Raw genomic sequence first — 22,931 nt, forward strand, 5'->3', positions numbered from 1 at the left:
TTACCGTAATCTTTTCACAAAAAAACCTTAGCTTATTTGATTGCGCTCAATTATGCTCGAGGTCGAGGGCAATGCACGGCTTTTTTATCTTTATTTAATGGTTTCAGTTAGCCTACGCAAGCGCTTGCATTTTTTATTGATTGACCCAGTGGTTCCCAACCTGGGGGTTGCGACCCTCAAGGAGGTCGCAGAGCATTTTATAGGGGGTCGCGAAGCTGTTGCTCATGCAACAACAAAAGTGAATGTAAGTTGGACGAGTTAGGCTACCGGTCCGCTAGTAGCCTAGTATGCGCCAGGCTACGTTTACATGACGTTTCAATGCGCCCGAAATGAAAATTTTCCGTTTCGGTTAGTCTGCCAGACTCGTAGCCTAGTCTGTTTACATGCGATGACCGAAATGAGATTCGTGGCGGTCTGAATTTCATGTCGGTAGTTTCAACAGAAATGAAACCGAGATGAAGCGGTTGCGGGTGATGTAAACACATCGCAATGAGATCCTAGCAACGAGATTAGCCCTAGTGCTAGTAGTTTGTGATCTGAGGTATTTATTTGTAGTGTAGGAGGAAGAGAGAACTTGAACATTACATCAGTGCAATAGTTTTGTGTTTTTGAAATCATAGTGATAGATATTTTCAAGTGGCACTGGAATGCTGGTTGTTTAGTTTTAGTGAGCAATTAGCAATTGCGAACCAATAATATGAATTCATTCTCTCAATTTTGGTGTGAAATGTATGATTCATACCCACAGATTTATAAGCTGGCTTTTCAAGTAGGCTATTGCTGCCCTTCGCTACGACGTATCAAAGTGAGAGTGGTTTTTCAGCTCTTCTGCATATGAAAACGAAGGAAAGAAATAGAATGGATGTGGAAGACGACATGAGACTGGCTCTGTCTAGCACGCAACCTCGAATTTCACGGTTAGCTGCAAACGTACAAGGTCAACCATCGCATTGATTTGTCAATAAATGCAAGAAAAATGTTTTTAGTGCTGCCTTTTGTTGTAGGCTATTATTTGTTAATAGTATAATTGCGGTATCTATACGAAAATTTTCAAAGGGAATCACCAAAACAAAAAGGTTGGGAACCACTGTATTAGCCTAAAGCTAGGGATGGTAGAAGCTTTACTTTTGTTACGATTTTCCATGAGTAAGTTATTTAACAAAAGTGATCAGCCTACGGTACCGCAAACGGATAGAGAGTGGCAGCGTTTGAAAGGACTCTAGATAAAGTGCGCTCTTCAAACGCTGCAAAAAATCTTTAGCACTAGTTAATAATCAGACACTATAAAAACTTTGTAGGAATTCTGGAAGAAGCTAAAGTAAAATCGTGGCTAAAGCTAGGTAAATAAAAAATCATCATTAGCTTCATGTAGTCAGATATTTGTTTCTGTGTTGATAACTATGAAAAAATCGTCACATTAGGCCAATAGAAGAAAATTTTTGATTAAATGGGAAAACAACGTCTAGTAGCCTACATTACATACATCACAGGTCACATAACACCATCCGGTCGCCGATGTTTATTTCGTTATATCAGCTACTATGTTACTGATCAGTCATCGCCAGTAATAAGGGGAAACTGCATTGCTGAATATTTACACAGCTAGCTTCAAGGTAGACCTAATTACGAAGGATTGCAGCCTACCTTTTTAATAGTAGCCTTTCCCTTAGGCCTATATTCCCCTACTTTAAGAACGATTTCAAAAATGTTTATTTCAACAACAGACGGCCGATTTTCTATTAAGAGGGCTTAAATTTGTTCTATTTTTGACTAACATATATGATGCTGTTTTGTGTTTCAATTGTAAAGCCTACAATAATGCCAGACTAATGAAGAATGTAGCCTGCCGGCCTAATAGACTAGGCTACTGGAATTCTTATTGTGTAGGCTATTCTTCTACAGTAGGCTATCAATATCTTGTGACTCTGGCCAGTGGCGGCTCATGATGTTTGTGAACAGTGGGGCTGCAATAAATAGTCCGGGGGGCGAAGCCGGTTGCTGAGTTTGCCGAAGGCGAACGATTTCGTGGGGGGTTTGGGGGTCCTACCCCAGAAAAATAACATTAAATTTGGAGCGTTCTGAGCATGCTTTTACCCCAAATTTTGAAAAACTGCATTCAAACTTTGTTAAAAAGATGATGTATTCCTAAGCTATAATTTAAAAAACTAGCAGTAGGCTATTGCTTTGGAGACAAACTTTAATTACTAGTATTGAGCTTAGTCTTGACTAGCCTAGCCGTTGCATAAGCTACAAGATTCAAGGGATTTTGAAATGCCCTATAGGCTGGACTAGCACTTTCTATAACCTGTTGAATACCCTAACTCTACAGCTAACACTTCTACATTCATGGCTCATCGCTACTCTGCGAAATAAAAAAAAACTTTAAAAAGTCTGTAAAGTTGTTCGGTTAGGTGGGGCTGTTTTCCATGCAGCCCCAACAGATTCAAAAATTGCTGAAAAATACCAAAAGAGGTGTGGCTTCAAGGATAATTTTTAGCCAATCAGAGCGCTTGAAAACCAGAATTTCGGGCTGCAGACCAGTTCGGTAGGCACTTTAACAAGCAGATTTCTAATAAACCACGAACCAATCAGAAGCTACGCTGTTCATGACGTCATCATCACGGTTGCGTTTAGGAAGAATAAAGGAAAAACGCAAATTCTAGCTAAATTAAATCAATGCTATGCCATCTTGACTTTGGGTGAGACCTTGTCGCGGTGTTGAAGCTTGTGTACTAAGTTACAAAGACCCAAGAAGCTGTACTGAACACGCTCAAAGAAATCAGAGAAGTTCTTGGCGAGTAGTCAGATTAACATCACCCTCCCACCTTCCAACCTGCACTGGGCCAGCATGGAAGGCCATGGCCCAACACTCCCCAGTGAAAATATGCCAATAAAGACATCACTTCCCGTTCCCGGTGGATCAACGGAAAGAGGTCTATCCTCAGTACCTGCAGTACGCAGGGATGCTGTGTGCAAAGATGACTAGCCTACTGCGTACAAACAAGAATACCCGTTCCCGGTGGATCAACGGAAAGAGGTCCATCCTCAGTACCTGCAGTGAACAGGGGTGCTGTGTGCAAAGATGACTAGCCTACTGTGTACAAACAAATCAATGCACCGGTACATCAAACAACAAATAACTTTTCATCGCAACTTACAATGTTAGAACTTTGTCAGAAGAGGTTCATCTTACCAACCTAATGGAAGAAATAAAAACTATCAAGTGGCATGTGATTGGTCTTTGTGAAATCAGAAGAAAAAGAGAAAAACTAATGAATATCAAGGATGGCCATCTGCTCTATAAAAGGAAGAGAAAACGTTAAGCAGAGTGGCGCAGGATTTCTTATTCACAAAAATCTGGTCAATACTTAATGTAAAAGAATTTCACGGCGAATCGGACAGGGTAGCCAGTGTAACTATAAAAAGTTCGAAACGATATGATCTCAGGATTATCCAAGTATATGCCCCAACAACCCTCAGCTCTCAGGAGGAGATTGAGGCTTTTTATGATGATTTGCAAAGAACTCTAGACTGTCAAAAAACTCAATTTAATGTAATTATGGGAGATTTTAACGCAAAAATTGGTACAGGAAAAGAAAAGTTGCTTTGGACAATTTCCATACGGAACAAGAAATGAACGTGGAGAAAACTTAATCAATTTCTGTTTGAGCAACAACTTCAGCATCACAAACACCATGTTCCAAAAGAAACCGCACCAAAAGTGGACATGGAGAAGCCCAAATCATGAAACACATAATGAAATAGACTACATAATTACCAACAAACCTGAAATCTTCCAAAACGTTCAAACTCTTAACAAAGTAAATACTGGAAGCGATCATAGAATACTGAGAAGCATTGTCAAATTAGACATTCAGAAAGAAAGAAGACAGTTATTTCGGTCAAAAAACAAACCACTACGAATAGATCCTTTTCACAAATTGTCATTCCAGTTGGATTTGAAAAATGAGTTTCAAGCCTTGGAAGACCAACCAATCAATTACACAGGAAATACAGTTGAAGATTTAAATAACAGTATCATTATCAATCTTACAAAAACAGCTGAAAAGTATAGAGAAGTAAAGCCTAACAATGGTTCAAAACTGTCAACAGAAACTTTAAACCTTATGAAGAAGCGTAGAGATCTCAAGAAACCAGTATCAGCAAGGAACAAAATCGAAAAAGCAGAACTTGACAAACTCATCAGTAAAAAACAAAAAAGAGACATAAGAAAATACAACTCTGATGTTGTTGAAGAAACAATCCAGAAAGGTCGAGGTTTTTAAAGCTGCCAAAAGGAAGCTCAGCTTGGGAAAAATTCATATGACTGGAATAAAAGAACAAGATGGCTCTATTACGAAATGCAGAAACCGAATAATAGAAAAAACAAGAGAATTCTATCAAAATCTCTATGCTAGCAATCAGGGTCAAGGGCCGGTCGACAACTCCAGTGACAAATCTCAAATTTTAGCAATCACTCCAGAAGTAAATATCTCTGAAATAAAGCATGCAATTGGTCAGATGAAACGAAATAAAGCGCCTGGTGAAGATAATATCACGCCTGACCTAATTAAAGATGCAGAAGAAACGATTTCATCACCTCTTGCCCATCTGTTTACGTAATGCATTAAAACAAGACAAACTCCTTCCAACAGGAAGAATGCTATCATCATACTTCTTCATAAGAAGGGAGACCAAAAAGACTTGGGAAACTATCGCCCGATTAGTCTTCTTCCAACAATTTACAAACTTTTTACCCGAGTAATTACCAACAGAATTGCTAAAGATTTGGACTACCACCAACCGAGAGAACAAGCAGGTTTTAGGAAAGGGTTTTCAACCATGGACCACCTGCATACTATCAACCAATTAGTTGAAAAAACAAACGAATATAACATCCCACTCTGCCTTGGACTAATAGATTATAAAAAAGCGTGTGACTCTGTGGAAACATCAGCTGTCATTTCAGCACTGGAAAAACAAGGAATTGACCAATCATAGCCTACACTCAACTTCTCAAAAACATTTACGCGGAAAATACATCTATAATTCGGCTGCACAAAGACTCTGAACCATTTCAGATTCAAAAAAGGGTACGTCAAGGTGACACAATATCTCCAAAACTTTTTACAGCAACCTCAGAAGAAATTTTCAAGCAACTTAACTGGAAAGAAAAAGGAATCAAAATTGATGGTGAATACATAAACCATTTACGTTTTGCTGATGACATCATCCTTATATCTGAGCAACCTAAACAACTACAAACAATGCTAAGTGAACTCAATACAGAAAGCAAAAAGATTGGCCTTCATATGAACTTTAACAAAACGAAAGTTATGTTTAACAAACTGGCAGACATCGACAGCAATATTCTTTTAAACGGAGTGACTATCGAAAAAGTTGATCACTATATATATCTTGGCCAAAAAATTACAACCAACTCCAATAAAGAAGATGAAATCAAAAGAAGAATATCACTTGGATGGCAAGCCTTCGGAAGAGCAAGTTCGATATTTAAATCAAAACTGCCTCTTTTTCTCAAGAAACAAGTCTACGATCAATGCATCCTTCCAACCGCTACATATGGTGCAGAAACTTGGAACCTTACAAAGAAATTAACACTTAAACTAAGAACTATGCAAAGAGCACATGAACGAATCATGATGGGTTTAACATGGCGAGATAAAAAGACTGCCGAATGGATCAGAAATCAAACGAAATTACGAGATATATTAAGCACAATCAAGAAACTAAAATGGTCCTGGGCAGGTCATATAGCAAGATATCAGGACAATAGATGGACTAAAAAATTAACAACATGGACACCACGAGAAACCAAAAGAAATAAATGAAAACCAAAAGTAAGATGGAGGGACGACATTGACAAACAATGCAATACAACCAATTGGTACCAACTAGCACATAATCATGTAAATTGGCATGAAAAGGGGAAGGCTTACGCTCTGCAGTGGGCTCTCACAGGCTGAAAATGATGAATGATGCCATCGGTTGACTTGGCGCATTAGGTTAGGGCGGTGGTAGTCATTACATTGACGTAGGTTTGATTCCCACCTCTGATATAGCCTACCTCTTTTTTCTTCTGTAGCCTAATTACCAAACAAAGTTCAAAGTAATAAATTCTCTGGCTGAATGCTGGAATGGTCACAATTGGACAGATAACGTAGCATCTCATTGGTTCGTGGTTGGATTGGACAGAAGTCCATGGATTGGATATCTGCATGTTAAAGTGCCTTCCGAGCAGTTCGGTAGGCACTTTAACATTACCCACTCGTCGAAAAGCGTACTCGCGATTCAGCTGATTTCAGTCATGTGACTCGACAAGTGATATTCTGATCGAAAAATTTTGATACAAAGAAATTTAACTGAATGCTTCGCTACAACTAGCGTTGCCTAATGGTTAGGGCAGAGGAGTAGTAATTTCGATTTCGTGGGTTCGATTCCCACCCTCTGCTAATACTATTTTTTCTTCTGCAACTGAACTGAGTGCAAGAAGGATGTTAATGACTGCAATCAATGGAGTTTATAAGGAAAATTGTGACTAAAACACAAAGCAATTTCACATTGAAAAGCAGGCACTCTTCCACGAGTGGGTGATGTTAAAGTGCCTACCGAGCAGTTCGCCCAATAGAGGTGCTGCCAAATGAAACTTTTAATATTTTAATTTTCGATCAGCATTTCTTAAGTAAAAAAGTAACCGGGTCGGACAAACACCGAGGAAAACATATTCTCCCTTTTCTTGTTCTTTCACATGGGGCTGCAGCCCTGCAGCCCCATGGCACGAGCCGCCACTGACTCTGGCATAAAGCCATTTACATACGGTTAAAGCATGTGTGCTGCATTTCATTTGTCAGTTTACGTTTGTCTGAAATAAACGTAATAAAATAAAAATAAACATTATAATAATTTTGATTTCAAAATTCTCTTTTGAAATCAGAAATAAAAATGAGTCAACACTATAATACGGAAACATAGAAATAAGCAGGACATGAAATGACACAGTATCTGCAGAAACAAGGAATAAATGTTCATAAAGTAGAGACAGATTACAGTATTTTAAGTCAGCAGCAGATTTAGGCGGAGAATATTAAATGTAGTCACATGTCTGTAAAGGCTGCATTTCTCTAAGTGAAAAATTTCTTTACCAAATTTATTTAACAACTGGTTCACCAATCAATGCAATGACTACCCGGCATCTTCCCCAACACCCAGCCGCAGTCACTGCCAATGTCCAAAGGTGTACAAATGGATAAAGCCGCTCGATCATGGCCACAACGAAATAAATGAAACCTAGCCTAGCCTACCTATTCCAGTAGTAACAAGGGCATGAAGTGAATCCGTATACAGGACAACGGAGGAATGTTACAGTCTGATGGCCGGTTTTCGACTGGAGGTTTTGAAAGTTTAGCGCAGTGGTTCTCAACGGGGGCGTTTTGATTTTACAGGGGGCACTCTGGTTTAACCCATCTACCGCCCGGCGTAACGATTTCGTCACATCATTGTCTGGATAATCTACTCTACATGCTCGCACAATAGCCAAACAATTTCTCTTACACCATCGTCGTATTTGATTGACCAATCGTTTTGTTTACAAACGCTATCTATTTAAAATTTAAATTCAGTAATTTTTCAGTATATCACAAAACCTGGTGAGTTCCATTATGCCGTAACCACTACTACCAGTATACTGTTTTCATGCTCGCGAATATATATTTGCTTTTCGTAATTAATCGTTTTTGTTGGGGGGCAGTAAAATCTCGCCAGTTTATAAAGGAGGCGTTGGGCCAAAAAAGGTTGAGAAACAGTGGTGTAGCGCTTGCGGCTTTTCTTATATTTCCTTTCGTCTCAATGCCGTTGTGAAATCTGTGTTAGGGGTTTGAAACGCTGGCTAGAATTTGGACGTTGCCTTAGAATTTGTACCACTCAGTAGGGTTTGATGTACATAGCCTATAGCTTATGCAGTATGCAGTTTTACGTATTGTAGCGTTGTGCATCTGCTGCATGCTGCATTGCTTGAAGCATTATAATCACACTGAGCTTCCTTACAATCAACTGCTCAGTGTTAAAAAAAGTCAGTATCAGTATGGTTTTTGTCAGTCAATCGGGTGGTGCGTTATGTTAGACAGTTCACCACGGATTCTTTTTCTTGGAAGTCACGATGTCAATTTATATTGTCATATTTATTTTATGGTTATAGTTTAGTTTTCATGTTCTGAATCTGTCCAATTCTTTCTATTTGTAATCAAGACATTATTTGGCTGTAACGTGTTCGACCTGGAAGCTCGTTCTTTTCCTTGTAATAAACCCATACTGGCAGAAGAACAAGGTATCATTCCTCAGATCATCTTCACTACCAAGTTGGTATTCGGGATGTTGCTGTAGCATTTACAGCTAGATATGGGCGGATGTTCAGACAATTCAACGTCCTCCAGACCGCTACAAAATCATCTTTGCAATCGCTGTTATAACCTACGATAAAACAATGTAAAAGGACAAGAACTGTTAACTGGGATCGGTAAATTGTTATAGGCGTAAACGAGAATAAAGTTGCTTTTATTTATTTGATTATAATTAAACTATTAGTTGAAGTTTTTTCTTATTATCAAAAAGACAGTCATCCTTTCCTTAACAAAACAGGATTCCATTTAAATATTAAAATGACAAAACGCAAACATTTTTGATAAAATCCTTATTTTTGTTTTGAAGTAAATCTTTGTATGGAGTCCAGGCTTAGTGATTTTGATCTCAACAACCTTCTTGAACTGAAATTCCGTCTCAATTCAACAGAATGGGATCTTCTTCTGAAATAAAAAAAAATATCACTTAAAGCGTTGTTTCCACATTGAAATCGAAAAGTCAGAAATCAAAACTTTAAGCTGTCATAACTAGGGCGATTTTTTTGTAACCTAAAAAATAAAAAAGTGACTTTAATTTTGCGAAAAAGTAACCAAAAAGTAACTTTATTCAATGAAAACAAAAAAGCGAAAAAAATGGCAGTAATTCAACATAAAAAAGCATCTAAATTAGTTTCAATTTGTACTCAAATCATAATTAGGCTACACATTCAAATTACACGTATGTAATGTTTTACATTCTCTGGCAGCAAGTTTCTGTCAATCAAACACTTTAACTGTTGCAGGGAAAACAAGTGGTTAAATATAGTTTACACAATTTGTTTCATCGAAAAAAATTACTTCACGTTTACGAGTTTTTAAGAATAAGCTATATAGCCTACACGCGATACGAACAAGGCTTGTGCAAACCTAAAATCCATAGCATAAGCTACTGTAGTAGAAGATATATTAAAAGTCTTGGCATTACATAGAATGTAAATTCATCTCTGCAGTAGCAATGAAAGATAAATAAATAGGGGAATTAGGCAAAAAAGTATGCAAAATAAAGCAACCTAACAAATGCAAAGTAACCTAAAAGCACAAAAAATGACTTTTGGTAACTTTATAACTTCTTAAATATTGACCCCACAACCATGAAATTTTGGTTCTACATTTCTTTTGTTATTTGGTACAACTAAAAAAAAAGTAACTTTAGTGACAAAAAATCGCCCTAGTCATAACTTACATTTAAATTGCATGTGAGTTAATAGAGTAGACCGCAGAAAGATGCAACTAAGTGAGTTGAACCTTGCATTTTAAAAGCAAAAGCTAGTCATTTTGGATAACTCACAATATCATATCATAGTCGTTTCTAGCACTGGTTGCAACGTTCATCTGTTGCTAGCGCTAGAAAAGATAATTTTCCTGATAAACACTCAAACTTTTCTGTATCACATAGACCTATTGTTGTTTCTTAACTTGGGTAGGCTACCGCAGACTCATAAAATCCAAAATATGTTGTGTAATGTTTAACTGGTCCAAAACAGCTAAGATATTTTATATTTCTGTAAAATTGACAAGTAAAATATAACCTGATACTCTTAGCCTTGAGTAAGCGATCTTTGTCAGCAGTATAAACATTAAAGATTTAGCTTATGTTAATCGGCAATCGAGTGTAGCAAGAATTGAAAGCGATAGACAAATGATATAGGTTAGGTGTATGTGACTGGTTTCAGTCTCATCAGTATCGCATCACTAATAGCCTACATGCCACAGAGCTCTTAGCAACTGCTTTTGCCGGCCAATATTGTGGAAAGGAAAACAACCAAACCAACTAAACGTTTCGTTTATAATGCAGCTTTAGTAAAGCAACGCATCAAAATAAAGCAATGCGTGTCATTTTAGTGTGTGAAACAATTGGGTTAGCCAGGGGTAGCCTACAGGAGATGCTTTTTGATCTGGGCCAGCAAAAAAAATTTGGTGTAAGAAAAGTTATAAATCCTCTCAGTGGCCCTGAAAACTGAAAGAAAGCATCACATATTCTCAGGAAGTATCTTGTGTTTATAACATTTTTTTAGGAGAGGCTGGTTGTCGTTATTACTGTGCCCAAACCAACCCCTCAGCGGCCCTGACGCAAAAAAGTGGAATCACCTTCGCATTCAAAACCATTGCCTATGAATCCTTCCTCGCACTTGCATTGATATCCTCCAATTGTATTTGTACACGTGGCTGAAGGGTGACAACTGTTTTCGTCCAAAATGCATTCGTCAATGTCTACATTAAAGTACAGCAGGTAAAACAAAAAGTAAGGGACGTGACTTTAATGTACTGTATAAGATATGCTTCTATAAAATTACTTAGCTTCAGCAATTTTTTATCATATTGTAGCCTATGCAATGCATTATTGTTATAGTCGTCATTTAATTTACGTTGATATTATGTAACTTGTGACCAGCCTCACTGCATAATCACATTCAGCGTTTTCTGGTAGGGCTACAGACGTTGGGATTGATTACCACTAAACAAGAATAATAGCCAACCAAGTGAGTGAAAATCCATTTACCTCTTGATACTTCCTTGGTACCAGCACCCGTGGCTCAGTGGTTACCGCCTTCGGCTCTGGTGCTGGTTGCCCTGGGTTCGATTCCAGGTCGGGTCATACCAAAGACTTTAAAAAGGGTACCGATTGTGTTCTTTCTTGCATAACGCAGTGAGGATAAATCGGGTAATAATCTGGTGACATATCACCCTCTTCCAATCTGCCTTGAGCTAGCATGGAAGCAGTACGCTCATAAAATCACATGGAACCCTGTTAAGTAACCCATGTTGATGCGCAATCTGCTGCAAGCGGAGATAGCGAATGATTATTACTTCCTTGGTTGGCTATTATTCTTATTTCTACGTTTTGTATGTTGACAGTTGTTTATTGGTCACTGCAAACCTTATTTACTTCATTTTTATTATATGTCCAAACATACAACCATTATAATATGGAAATTATGATTTAGTAAACTAAAATAGAAATCTGATAGGCCTCTTGTTTGCAAGTTTTTGATGCCTATTTAGGGACTTGCCATTAACACCTGTATATTTTTGTGTATCAAGGGATGGTACCTTTTTCACAACACACTCCACTCCATCCATCTGTACATTTACAAGCTTCTTGTGTTAACGTTCCACCATTTTGACAAGCTTGGCTGCAAGATTTTTTTTCTTCGAGAAGCATGTCACAAGGGTTGCCATCACAAGATGAGTTGACTGCAATATTTCGTTGACGATGCCGCATTCCTGCACTGCCGCAAGTGGCAGTGCAATCACCCCATGTGGACCAGTCTGTGACTTCACAGTTCACTGTAATTTGCAGTTTATTACTACCAAGGATAAGCCACAAACAAAATTCAGCCAGCAAACTCGTCTTTTTGCACATTGATTCAACTTCTGCGGACTTTAAATCGATGCAAAAAAAGGAATATTTTGAAAATCAGAAATAGCAATCACGCGTCGAGAGATATTAAAAGAACGGTGTGGTTGCTTCAATAACTACGATATGATATAGCCTAGCCCATAAAATTGGCAATCAAAGAGGCGTTTTGGCCTCGTTGTTAATATTTCTACACATAACTTTTGCTTTCATAACTTTCACAATGACAAAACAAAACTATTTTTTTAAAACAAACGTCCGTTTTTTCTTGTGATATTTCTAAGCTACGCATAAGCTCATATGACATGAAGTACAGTAATTCAATAGAAGTTTGATTACCACCTGGACAACACCTCTCGTTACAGCTTCTAACTTCCTTATCTGGTCCCGCGCACTGTTGTCCGAAACATGATACTTTCGTGAGAAAAGATCTTAATCTGCTTTGGGTGCCCGGTCCACAGGTTGCACTGCAACTGCACCAAACGTAACATATGAAAACGTTTAGCAATCTGTTTTTTAAAAAGTTTGTTAAATTTATTCTTAACTCAGATCAGTTCAGCAGGCCCCTAAGAAGGACGTTAAACATTTCTAGAGCTGTGTACTGTTAATTATAATCACGAGAGAAATGAAGGGCTATAGTCAAAGTGGTGCCACTCTGCAGTCGAAGGCATGCCTTTAAATGTCTTGCTCAAGACACAGTCACACATGCCCTTGAGTGGTGTCGAACCGGCGGCCTTTCGAAAGTTGAACTAATGGCTCTCACCACTCGGCTTTGCAGCTGAATCAAAACTAACAGATGCAAACAATTTTGTGCATGTTGTTCAGAAAATATCAAATAAGCGCAAATACTTGTTTCTTAAATTTGTTTTTGAGATATATACTAGGGTGCGGTGAAAAATTAAAATTTTAGAATTTCAACAAAAAGTATGTCTTAAATGGTGGCCCAACACCTAAAAACATGTCTGATGGTGTTTTGGAGTTGTTGCTCCCCTAACTGTCCGTGCAACTTTGTAAAGTTGTATGCAGGGGGGCCAAAATCATAAAAAATAGCATAACTCATGATCCATGTGTCGTAGAAAGTTAATTTTTGGCTCTATGGAATCAGAAACACCATGTTTTTATTTGTTCCAAGAGAAATTTCAACTCTAAGAGCAATAGAATCTAAGTTATGCTGAAATATCTAAATTTGAGACATATTGTGGGCAAAACTGTCACAAAATTGACAACAAGTTTAGACAAACCAATGACAAAATTTAAACAAGAAAAATTTTCATTTCTGTCATTTGTCAGTGCTTGACTGTTGAGCTTACACTTCAAATTTCGATAATGGAGCACTGGCTTATAGTATACTGGTACTGTAGCCTACAAAACAATGATGCAAAATTGTGTATGATGCGCTCAAATAACTTTGGGACAAGAAACTCTGTAGTTTGGGCTAATTACCGGTACTTAAGCTAAGCTCTTTAAATGTTGTCACTTGACTAATCAACGTGTGGGACATTAATCATAAGCAATACATTACACAATCATAAGCAGTGCATCAGTCAACACAATACGATGTGTTGTCAGATTTATTTTCTAAGAGAGTTTGTCGACAGTAAATTGATGCTTAGTATGAAACTTTTTCATAAGTTTTCTTGATTTGATTCGCTGGCGTATCATGCCATCTCGTTTTTCAAAACCAGCTACTGCTCCAGCAGCTTCAGTAACAAGCTTGACATGTCTCTCTACTCTTTGATTGTGACAGGGATGTTTTAAACTCAACGGTTTGTCATACAGCACGTTTAAATCAGCATCATTTAAGTCCTTGACAGCAGGTGGCTCTGTGATGCGTTCGAGTGCCAAATCAGTAAGTTCATGATATGACTTTGCCTTGACATTAAGTTTTGGTAAAACAAATTTTCGAATTGCTTGGTTGGAATTACTAACATCTTCAACAATTACATCTTTTTCTTCTCGATGCCATCCAGAAGTAGAGCCATCTCGTAATGCTCTTATTTTATTTACACCCAATCTTCGAATATCATCATCCTCTTCACACAACATTGCAAGCAAGGTGTTTTCGTGGTGGCCAAAATAAGCATTTCTTTGAAGAGTTTTCAAGGCCTCATCTTTTACTTGCTGATTTTAAAATTTGATAACACGCTCGTCGTCGTCAACATTCTGAAGAAATTCTTGCTGTCATCAGAAATCTTGTTATTCAGTTTGATGTCAAACCAAGAAGAAAAATATACTTTCAAACAAAATTCAGCCAAAACTTTAAGGTTCTTGGATCTTCTACATCCAAGAGTTAACCACCGAGAGTGCACGATAGGTTCTACTTCCATAAATCTCAAATCCTCATCCACTTCTCCTAAAATGATGCACCAACAAATTCTATAAGCGTAGAATTGGTCTGAACTTAGATCATCAGTAATGTCATTTGGTAAAGTCGGGAAAGTGGAATATGGAAGTGGCTGAAACTCTGCAATAAGCCATTCGGAAACTGAACCGCCAATTTCTTTTCCAATTGCACCTGAAAAGCTGTCAGGACTTTTTGTGCAACCATCTAGTAAGGAAAAAATTGTAATGGCAGTTCATTGCAATGAAGTAAACAAATTACCCATTGCAATGGGCGTTGAAGGTGTCTCTCCAGGTTTACAATACAACCATTGATATTGCCAGTGTTCACAGCAGTTCCATCAGAACCAATAATTTTCAGTTTATGCTCCAGATCAGTTCCTGACAAGACATTATACAAATTTTTCAGCAAGTGTTTCTCCTTTACTATTGCTTGTTGTAAAGTGTGTCAAATAAACTAAGTCCTCTGGCTCACCCACAACAACAATGTAGTGTTCTTCCAATTGTGTAGACATTGAAGTTTTTCCTGTTTGTTCTTTTACCAAGGTTAGAGTTAAATCCTTTCTGCCATCAAAATAAATCGCATCAACCAGCTGAAAAAAGTTCTCTTCGTTTACTCTGACTTCTGTTCTGAACTTTTCTCGTTCTCTTGGGCCTAAAATTCGATTTTTACACGTAACTTAAATTCTATTGCTCTTAGAGTTAAAAGTTCTCTTAGAACAAATAAAAACATGGTGTTTCTGATTCCATAGAGCCAAAAATTAATTTTCTACGACGCATGGATCATGAGTTATGCTATTTTTTATGATTTTGGCCCCCACGCATACAACTTTCCAAAGTTGCACGGACAGTTAGGGGTGCAACAACTCCAAAACACCATCAGACATGTTTTTAGGTGTAGGGCCACCATTTAAGACATACTTTTTGTTGAAATTCTAAAATTTTAATTTTTCACCGCACCCTAATATATACTTCAAAAGTTAATACGTGGTTTTTATGAAGTCAAGTCCTTTGTATTTCATGCGGATTACCTTTCCCATTCTGACCATTCATTCCACTCACAATCAACAGGACAACAACCGACACAATGTTTCTGTTCGACTATTTCATCTTTGCAAGGATTTCCTCCACATGATTCCTCCTTTAAAACTCTTCTTCCTCTGTATTGTATTCCTAGCGAACAAACATATAGAGCGTTCATTGTAATTTGCTTCAAGATAAAGCCAACTGAAGGTTTATAAAAAAATTAAGTTTTGTTCTGGGATATCTAAAGATAAAGCTTTGATAGAGAGTGTGCTTTGTTGAACCACAGAGAAATAAAACAAAGTAACTTCAGCGGGTTTAACATGATGTATTACATACACAAATAAGCTTATAACATAATTAAAAATAAACTCTAACGTTTTCGACACGTACGTGTGTCCTCATCAGGAATTACATATTTGCAATATACATAAAATGAAAATTGTAAGATAAATTTGACTTTGCACTATAACTGTAAATGTATACTAACGACACTACAGACTGAAAAGCACAAACTGAACGAGGGACGCAGGAATGATTACAAGTAAATTATATGGTGGAAAACAGATCACATGAGGTGTAAAGTGCAGGCATTTGACAAACAATTAGAACACACACACAAGAGGAACGATGAGCCACAGGCGAATAACTGCCGGTATCTCCGTCTCCATCTCTCAACCGGCAGTTATTCGCCTGTGGCTCATCGTTCCTCTTGTGTGTGTTCTAATTGTTTGTCAAATGCCTGCACTTTACACCTCATGTGATCTGTTTTCCACCGTATAATTTACTTGTAATCATTCCTGCGTCCCTCGTTCAGTTTGTGCTTTTCAGTCTGGAGTGTCATTAGTACATAGTTACAGTTATAGTGCAAACTCAAATTTACCTTACAATTTTCATTTTATGTATATTGCAGATATGTAATTCCTGATGAGGACACACGTACGTGTCGAAAACGTTACAGTTTATTTTTAATTATGTTATCTTTGTGTATGTAATACATCATGTTAAACCCGCTGAAGTTACTTTGATATCTAAGGAAGAGGATACGAAGGCTTTTATTACGTCTGACAATAGAGGGGCTTCTGTTTATCGTCAATAATCTCTGTTTATCGTAAAATGATAATTGGCACCGATAGTAGTTTAAATCTTGTTATGATAACCTGCATTGCACTATTAGCATCAGGCCTGGATATTCACTGCATGCTCATGGTTACTTGTTAATTCAACTACAGTACATGTATACTTGCTTTACATCTAGCCTACTGCAAAGGCTTTGTTACGAAAAACAGCTTACTGGTAACTTTTCAATTGTCTTTCCAAACAAGTATTCTTTAAATATGCTCTATGTAACATTTACTAACGATCTTCTGTAGCTGACTGTATCAGCTGCACGACAAAACTTTCTGCAATTTTGAAAAGAACTTACCTGTTTCACGCGCTACAAACTACCACCCTGGTAGTATCATAAGAGAATAAGGCAATCGGTGTGAGCCTTCGCATCCCCTTCTTTAGATATCCCTGGTTTTGTTACCGATGGAAATGCATTTTAGCCTATGCGGTACAAAAAAGGCCCCTGCTACCATAAAACCAACTTGTGTCATTGCAAGTAATAAATTAGGGCTTTTGCGTTTCTTTTAATAGCAAGCTAAACAACGAAATTATTTGTGTCATTTTATGCTGTTTATTTCTCAAAACATCATTCTGGCAACAGCTAACTTTGTTTTATTTTTATTTCATGTCGAATGATTGTAGTGACTATAGTGTTACTGCAGGTATAATGGTATATTTGATTGTTTTAAAGTGGTGAGTTTTTTGTGAAGATTTAGTTGTGATTACATTGAAACTTTTGTAATACGTCGTCTGGAATATTTTCTCACCGGGTCCACAGAATCTCACCTCTACCTAGGGTGTAATAAATTGGGTGGGCATAATTGCTGCAGGAAAGGCGGCCGAGAAAAAGGAACTGGCCACCCTACTCTCCTTAGTCCGAAGGCTTAGAACAACGAGAACCTTATCTTCTCATACCCAACACTTCAATCAAGTATGGGACCATCTTTACCTTTTGTACCACAGAATCCGGAACAAGGTGTCCACCCGCTCCAGTCCGCCCATGTGCAGTCAACTGGGCAGCAGTTTTTATTGCAGGTCCTAAGAAAAGTAGGTTGAAACGTGTAACTCATTTCACGATATCTTTCAATGTTAATCTAATCAAAAAAATGAGCCCAAAATGTAGATACTATAAAATCACGTTTAGCAAACGTTTCGTAAACTGTTTTTTATCTTCAGTATAGGCTACTATTAATTTCAACAGCACTGATGAAGATGAAAACAATGAGTTTTCGAAACGCTTGCTAATTAAGAGTTTAGTGTCTAAATTTAGCGCCTTTTCTTTTTAGTTAGATTGTCCGGGCGTTGCTACTAAAATTCAATGTTATTTGTTAAAACAGAGATTGGTCTCTACAAGACATAAAAAAAAGTAAGCTATTATTTTTTTGTGCAGCGATAAATTACGATTAAAACCTTAATGCAAATCTTAGTTTACCTGTTTTCAATTTTTAGACCTTCGCAATCTGCTCCACCAAATTCAGGTAAAATAGATATTTCTCTACTTCGTGTTCGATATCCAACGCCACACGAGACCGAACATTCGCTCCAACCTTCCCACTGTGACCAAGTGCAATTAACAGCAGGACAGCTATGGGAATTGCAGGGTTCTTCATTTCCACTAAAACCTTTGCAGGGTTTTCCACCACATGATGCCATTGCTGTGATATTTCTCGAACGCATTTTTAATCCTCCACCGCATGGAACAGAGCACCTTCCAAACTCACCCCAACCGCTCCACTTGCAATCTATAGCACAACAATCTGTGTTGCAAACACGAAAATAGGTTCGGTTAGTGCAAGCACGACCCCCACAGCTTGGAGCAACTAGCACGGGTCTAGTTTTATTTTGAGTTCCACCGCCGCATGGTAATGAACAACTTCCGTAAGTACCCCAAGATCCAAGCTTGCAATCAATTTTGCAACATTGAATGTTGCACGCTCTTTTTCTTGGTAAATTGTTACAGCAATTAGTTGTTGCCTTTGGAATTTCCCAACCTCCCCCACATGTTCGAGTGCAGGGTTGCCAATTAAATTTGCACGCACAGTCTGTTCGTCGTCGCCGCCGTCGTCGACTGAACCACCTTAAAAACAAAAAAGAAGCTAGTTTACTTTACCTCGTAGGCTATTGTCAGCAGAGATTAATTTGAGGTCAAATTTGATTCACAGTTTTTGTTGGTACCAAAACTTCGAAACAATAACTGCAATTTCAGTTTTGAAGTGTTGTTGTATCTAACAATGTTTCCTATGTCGCAAAGGTTCCGAAAGTTGTAAAGCCAACGGCGGTTTTTGATTGATATTTTTTTTATTTTTTTTATGATAATTGCATGGCTACTTCGAGATACGGCCTGGTTTGTTACATTCTGCAAATTTTTCCAGATTTTGCAAACTTTTCGTAATTACAATTTAGATTAGATAGAGAGGTTAGGCTACTTTTTAACCATAAACAGACGTAGCTGAGCAACACCACAGCACTTAACATTATAACAAACTAAAACAAAGCAAACGTTTTCGGCTACACATATAGCCCTTATCAAGCCTAAAAGAAAAATATTACATTATAATTATATAAGAAGTAGGCTACTTGAGAGACATACAGTAAGCTATAACAAAAATATCGTCTAATCCAGTGGTTCTCAACCTTTTTTTCTTTTGTGGCCCATTTTCGTTGCACAAAAATTCTTATGACCCAATAATCATTTATGCAAGAAAAAACTGCAAAATAGATTTAAAAACAAAATACAGCAGAAAATGTTCCAAAACAGATTATACCGTGCATCAATGAGATGCGTGCTCCTGAATGTTATTGACTAACTTGTAGTTGCAGTGGTTCTCAACATTAATGCCATATTCCTTCTTTGAAAGACACTACTATTGTCAATTTCTCCCCGCAATAATTCACAAAAAAAAATATTAAAAACAGATCTGCACAAATTTCAGTAGGCTACCGCTTTCAGTTTGGCTATGACTTGATTTCACAAAGTGGTCTATTAGCCTACATCATAAAGTGTTGTAAAAACTCGACGTTGATCTAAAACTAGGCTATGTGCTCAGTCATAAATAAATTAACCATTTCAATAGATTATTTAGATAAATTTACATTTGATTTACGTTTTTTCTCTATTCCTTTCAACACGATTATTCCTCTCTTTAAGTTAAAGATTTCTCTTTACGGAGCCAAGTGGCTCCCTATAAGAACCACACTGTTGTAGTTGCTTAAAATCAACGTTCGTATATTATGCAACAGACGGCATTGATTACATCACGCCACCAAAATTATTATTTCAGTAATTAGAATGGAAATTACCATTCTGCAGCAAATTAAAGCAGCACTCTTCATTGTTGCTACAATCAAAACAAGTAAACAAAACACACAAGTGTAAAATTAACTATAGTAACACAAAAGAAACTAAATTTTTCACTAACTCTGGCAAAATTTTAAATAGGTCTGTGGCCCACCTCAGAATCTTTCCATGGCCCACCGGTTGAGAACCGCTGTTCTAATCTAAACAGGCAATGGTTTAGCGACAGGGCCTCCTATCTCTTAACCGTCTTTTATTGATTTGTCGTGTTATGCTTTGTTTGTGCAACTGTCTCATGTTGTGCTTCTCTTACGTAATATGTTTGGACTTTTCGTCCCTGAACAATCACTTTTTCGTCTTTCAAATACTCGTCTCGTTGTGCTGCGTAATCAAGTTTTTATTTCACGTAAGCAAGAAAACCTATGCAGTTTTTCAATTGTTTAGATCAAACCATATTTTTGTTATAGCCTACAGCCTGTTTCTCAATTAGCTACGCCACAATAGCCTACGTCTTATACAACGCAATACTTTTCTTTAAGGCTTGAAAAGGGCTTTATGTGTAGCCGAATAAGTTCACTTTATTATTTTTTTGTTTGTTACATTGTTAAATGTTTTGGTGTTGATCAGGCATGTCTGTTATTGATAACTAGCCTATGCATGAAATCTTCAAATGATAATGTTTTAACGTCTTTTTGATTGTCTTCTCCAGGTGATAAATTGGGTTTCAATATAAATTATCAGGGGTTGCTAAACAAAGACAATTTGATTCAGAATATTTCAGTCACTCTGGTGGCCGCTTGCTAACAGTCTGATTGGACATTTTTGGCTTTTTCTCATTCTTACTGCTTTCTCATTCAACAAGGTAACAAAAAGCTTTTATATCATTACGAGTCAGTAAAAAGTTGAAAAAAAATCTTATAAACTTTCAGTCAGACAGTAGAGGCATAGCCGTAGGAGACTAAAACATTTTAGGGGGCGAATAAAGTTTGCCCAAATTTTGTCTTTGCAAATATACTTTCAAAAACGCAGCATTAGGCCTACATCCAATCTCTGAGGTGGTGTACAGTCTAATACAAGGGTTGGGAACCTTTGTAGGTGAGAGAGCCATGAGAGCTACATTTTTGGAAATGTTTTTCTGTAAGAACCATATAATGCTTTAACACTTGATACAACAAAGATGTAGTGGCATGGGATGAGTTGTAAAAAGGGGCCATGTGTTTACTGTAGATGAGAAAAACAGCGCGGGTTCTGGAGGACGTCTACCAGAATTTAAAAAAAAATACATATTTAATTTGGTGCATTCTAACCGTATTTTCAGCATTAAATTGTGATGAAAATTTAAGATAAAACTTTCTGTGAGTCAGATGCGGCCACGAAGAGCCATATATGGCTCGCGAGCCATGGGTTCCCGACCCCTGGTCTAATGACTCCACAGTTATCAACTTGGCAGTGTACGAAAACACAGGCAACAAAACGTTCAACTTAGGTAAACAAGGCTGATTTAATTTTAATCTACATTCAAAGGTCTGTCTGTCCTAATTACCGTAACATACCATCAAATTAAATTTTTCTTGCATCAAACTTGCACCTTTGAACAAAACTAGAATTTGTATTAATTTTGATGTAGGCTATCCTAATATTACTGAAATCATAGTCATTGTTCTTTCAGTACCATCGTTACGTTAATAACTGGACATTTTTGCCCTAATATTTTTACAAATAACTGTATTAGTAGGATATGGACAAAAAATCTAAACAGTTTTCGATGCTAAAACAGGAACATCGTAGTTATCACAGTACCTAGCAGGCTTTCAAAATTGCACCGATGAAGAAATGTAGGCTATAGTATCATAATGAATATCTGAACTAAGCTTACATCTAGTTACCAATTGCATTATTTTTTGCATTTAATTTATGCAGATGCTGAATCGAAGCTTAATATTCAGCTCAAATTGCAATACCAAATACAAAAGCTTCCAAAATTTATGATGCTACATTTTACATTAAAAAAATGTTAATAAATTTTAAAATGCAACACTGGGCTATACAAAGTTCCTAAACTTGTAAAATATTGAAACTCATGATAAAAATGAATTTGTCCAAATAACTAGACATTTTTGCCCAAATGATTTTATTAACAACTGCATTAGTAGGATATACTGTAAAAATACTCATAAGGTTACCAGCACCCAGCAGGCTTTTGAATCCTACTGTACCTGCAAAGAAATCTAGCCTTCATGCTTGTGAATAAACTTATCTCTGCTCGCCAATTGTGCTCTTTTACTGTACACTTAATTTTGCAAATGTTGAATCAAAACTTATCATTCTGCCCAAATTGCAATGCCGCATGCAATAGTTTCCAAAATCGATGATAACACATTTTACATTCATTGGAAAATATCAATGTATCTCATAAATTATAACAATTATGTAAAGTTTGTAAACTGGTGATATGTCGAAACATCATGGTAAAATTGATTTGCCCAAATAACTGGACATTTTTACCCAAATTCGCGACGTTTTTTTTTTTTTCAGCGGGAGGGCGACCGCCCCCGCTCCCCATCTCCTACGACTATGAGTAGAGGTAGTCAAAATCTGTAAAACATGACAAATCAGGCCGTAGGCTACCTCCAGGAAGCCATGGGTCGTTGCTAACAATTTTTACTTCAATAAGAGTAAAATGTATTAAATTAATACATCAAAAATGTAATATTATTATGACAATAAGAATAAGCACCACTAGTTACCAGTTCACAATTTATAATAGGGTAACCGAACTCCATCCCGAAAAAAAAAACTGAGTTCATTACCGTGGTCAATTTATTGAGCATTTTTGCTACAATTCTTTTTTAAATATAGTTATTGTTTAGGCCTACTCAAAAATTCTAGATTGACGACGCACTTACCACCCTTTTGAACCGCCCAATAAGCAGCCGACAATTATGAAGGAAAGCAATAGAAACAAATGGTTCATCTCGAAGCAAGAATACACAAATTCCAAACGTTAGTAATTTTAAACCTGTAAAATAACTATAGTATAACCTAAGTTTTAGGTAGATAGTTGGCCTGATATGAGCGATTATTTTTGATGAAGCATATAGGCCTAGGCTACGATCCACATTAAACACACAAATTTGCATATTATGTGTATTTTGCAACAGTTTCTAGAATTTCACGTTCTATTAGTTTATCAGGATGCTAAAATGAGCTATCTTGTCTATCTGCTCCTTGACAGCTTATTGCATGCCCAGTAAAGCAAGTTGCGACACTTAAAGATTACAATCTACACTGCAACAGTTATTATTACGGTTGCAGTGGCTGAATTACTGTTGCAATGTCCTGAAAGCACCAGCTTAAAGTGCCCCTGACAGGTAAATAAATTTGCGAAATT

General features: G+C 37.2%; 2 protein-coding genes across 3 annotated transcripts in view; one reads left to right on the forward strand and one right to left on the reverse strand.

Moving 5' to 3' along the window:
* LOC145777049 (protein lifeguard 2-like) overlaps window positions 1–19,670 on the forward strand; it is a 93,268-nt gene extending 73,598 nt beyond the window's left edge. The window contains exon 10 of the transcript XR_014290304.1: window positions 19,566–19,670. The gene's annotated coding sequence lies outside the window, so the exon portion shown is untranslated. The remainder of the gene's footprint in view (window positions 1–19,565) is intronic.
* Window positions 8,556–22,559, reverse strand: LOC145777048 (coadhesin-like). 2 transcript variants are annotated; one of them, XM_082588321.1, is made up of 8 exons: window positions 22,447–22,559; window positions 17,678–18,322; window positions 17,195–17,283; window positions 15,144–15,285; window positions 12,115–12,245; window positions 11,466–11,702; window positions 10,503–10,625; window positions 8,556–8,819 (listed from the first exon to the last, which is right to left on the reverse strand). In XM_082588321.1, the coding sequence occupies exons 1-8, from the start codon at window positions 22,512–22,514 to the stop codon at window positions 8,794–8,796; spliced, it is 1,461 nt and encodes a 486-aa protein (XP_082444447.1). In that variant the 5' UTR covers window positions 22,515–22,559; the 3' UTR covers window positions 8,556–8,793. The 2 variants fall into 2 exon arrangements, with proteins under 2 accessions (XP_082444447.1, XP_082444448.1); XM_082588322.1 differs by lacking the exon at window positions 10,503–10,625.
* Window positions 22,560–22,931: the final 372 nt, after the last annotated feature.

This window comes from Aplidium turbinatum, chromosome 9 (genome assembly GCF_918807975.1).
Source record: "Aplidium turbinatum chromosome 9, kaAplTurb1.1, whole genome shotgun sequence".
Lineage (NCBI taxonomy): Eukaryota > Metazoa > Chordata > Ascidiacea > Aplousobranchia > Polyclinidae > Aplidium > Aplidium turbinatum.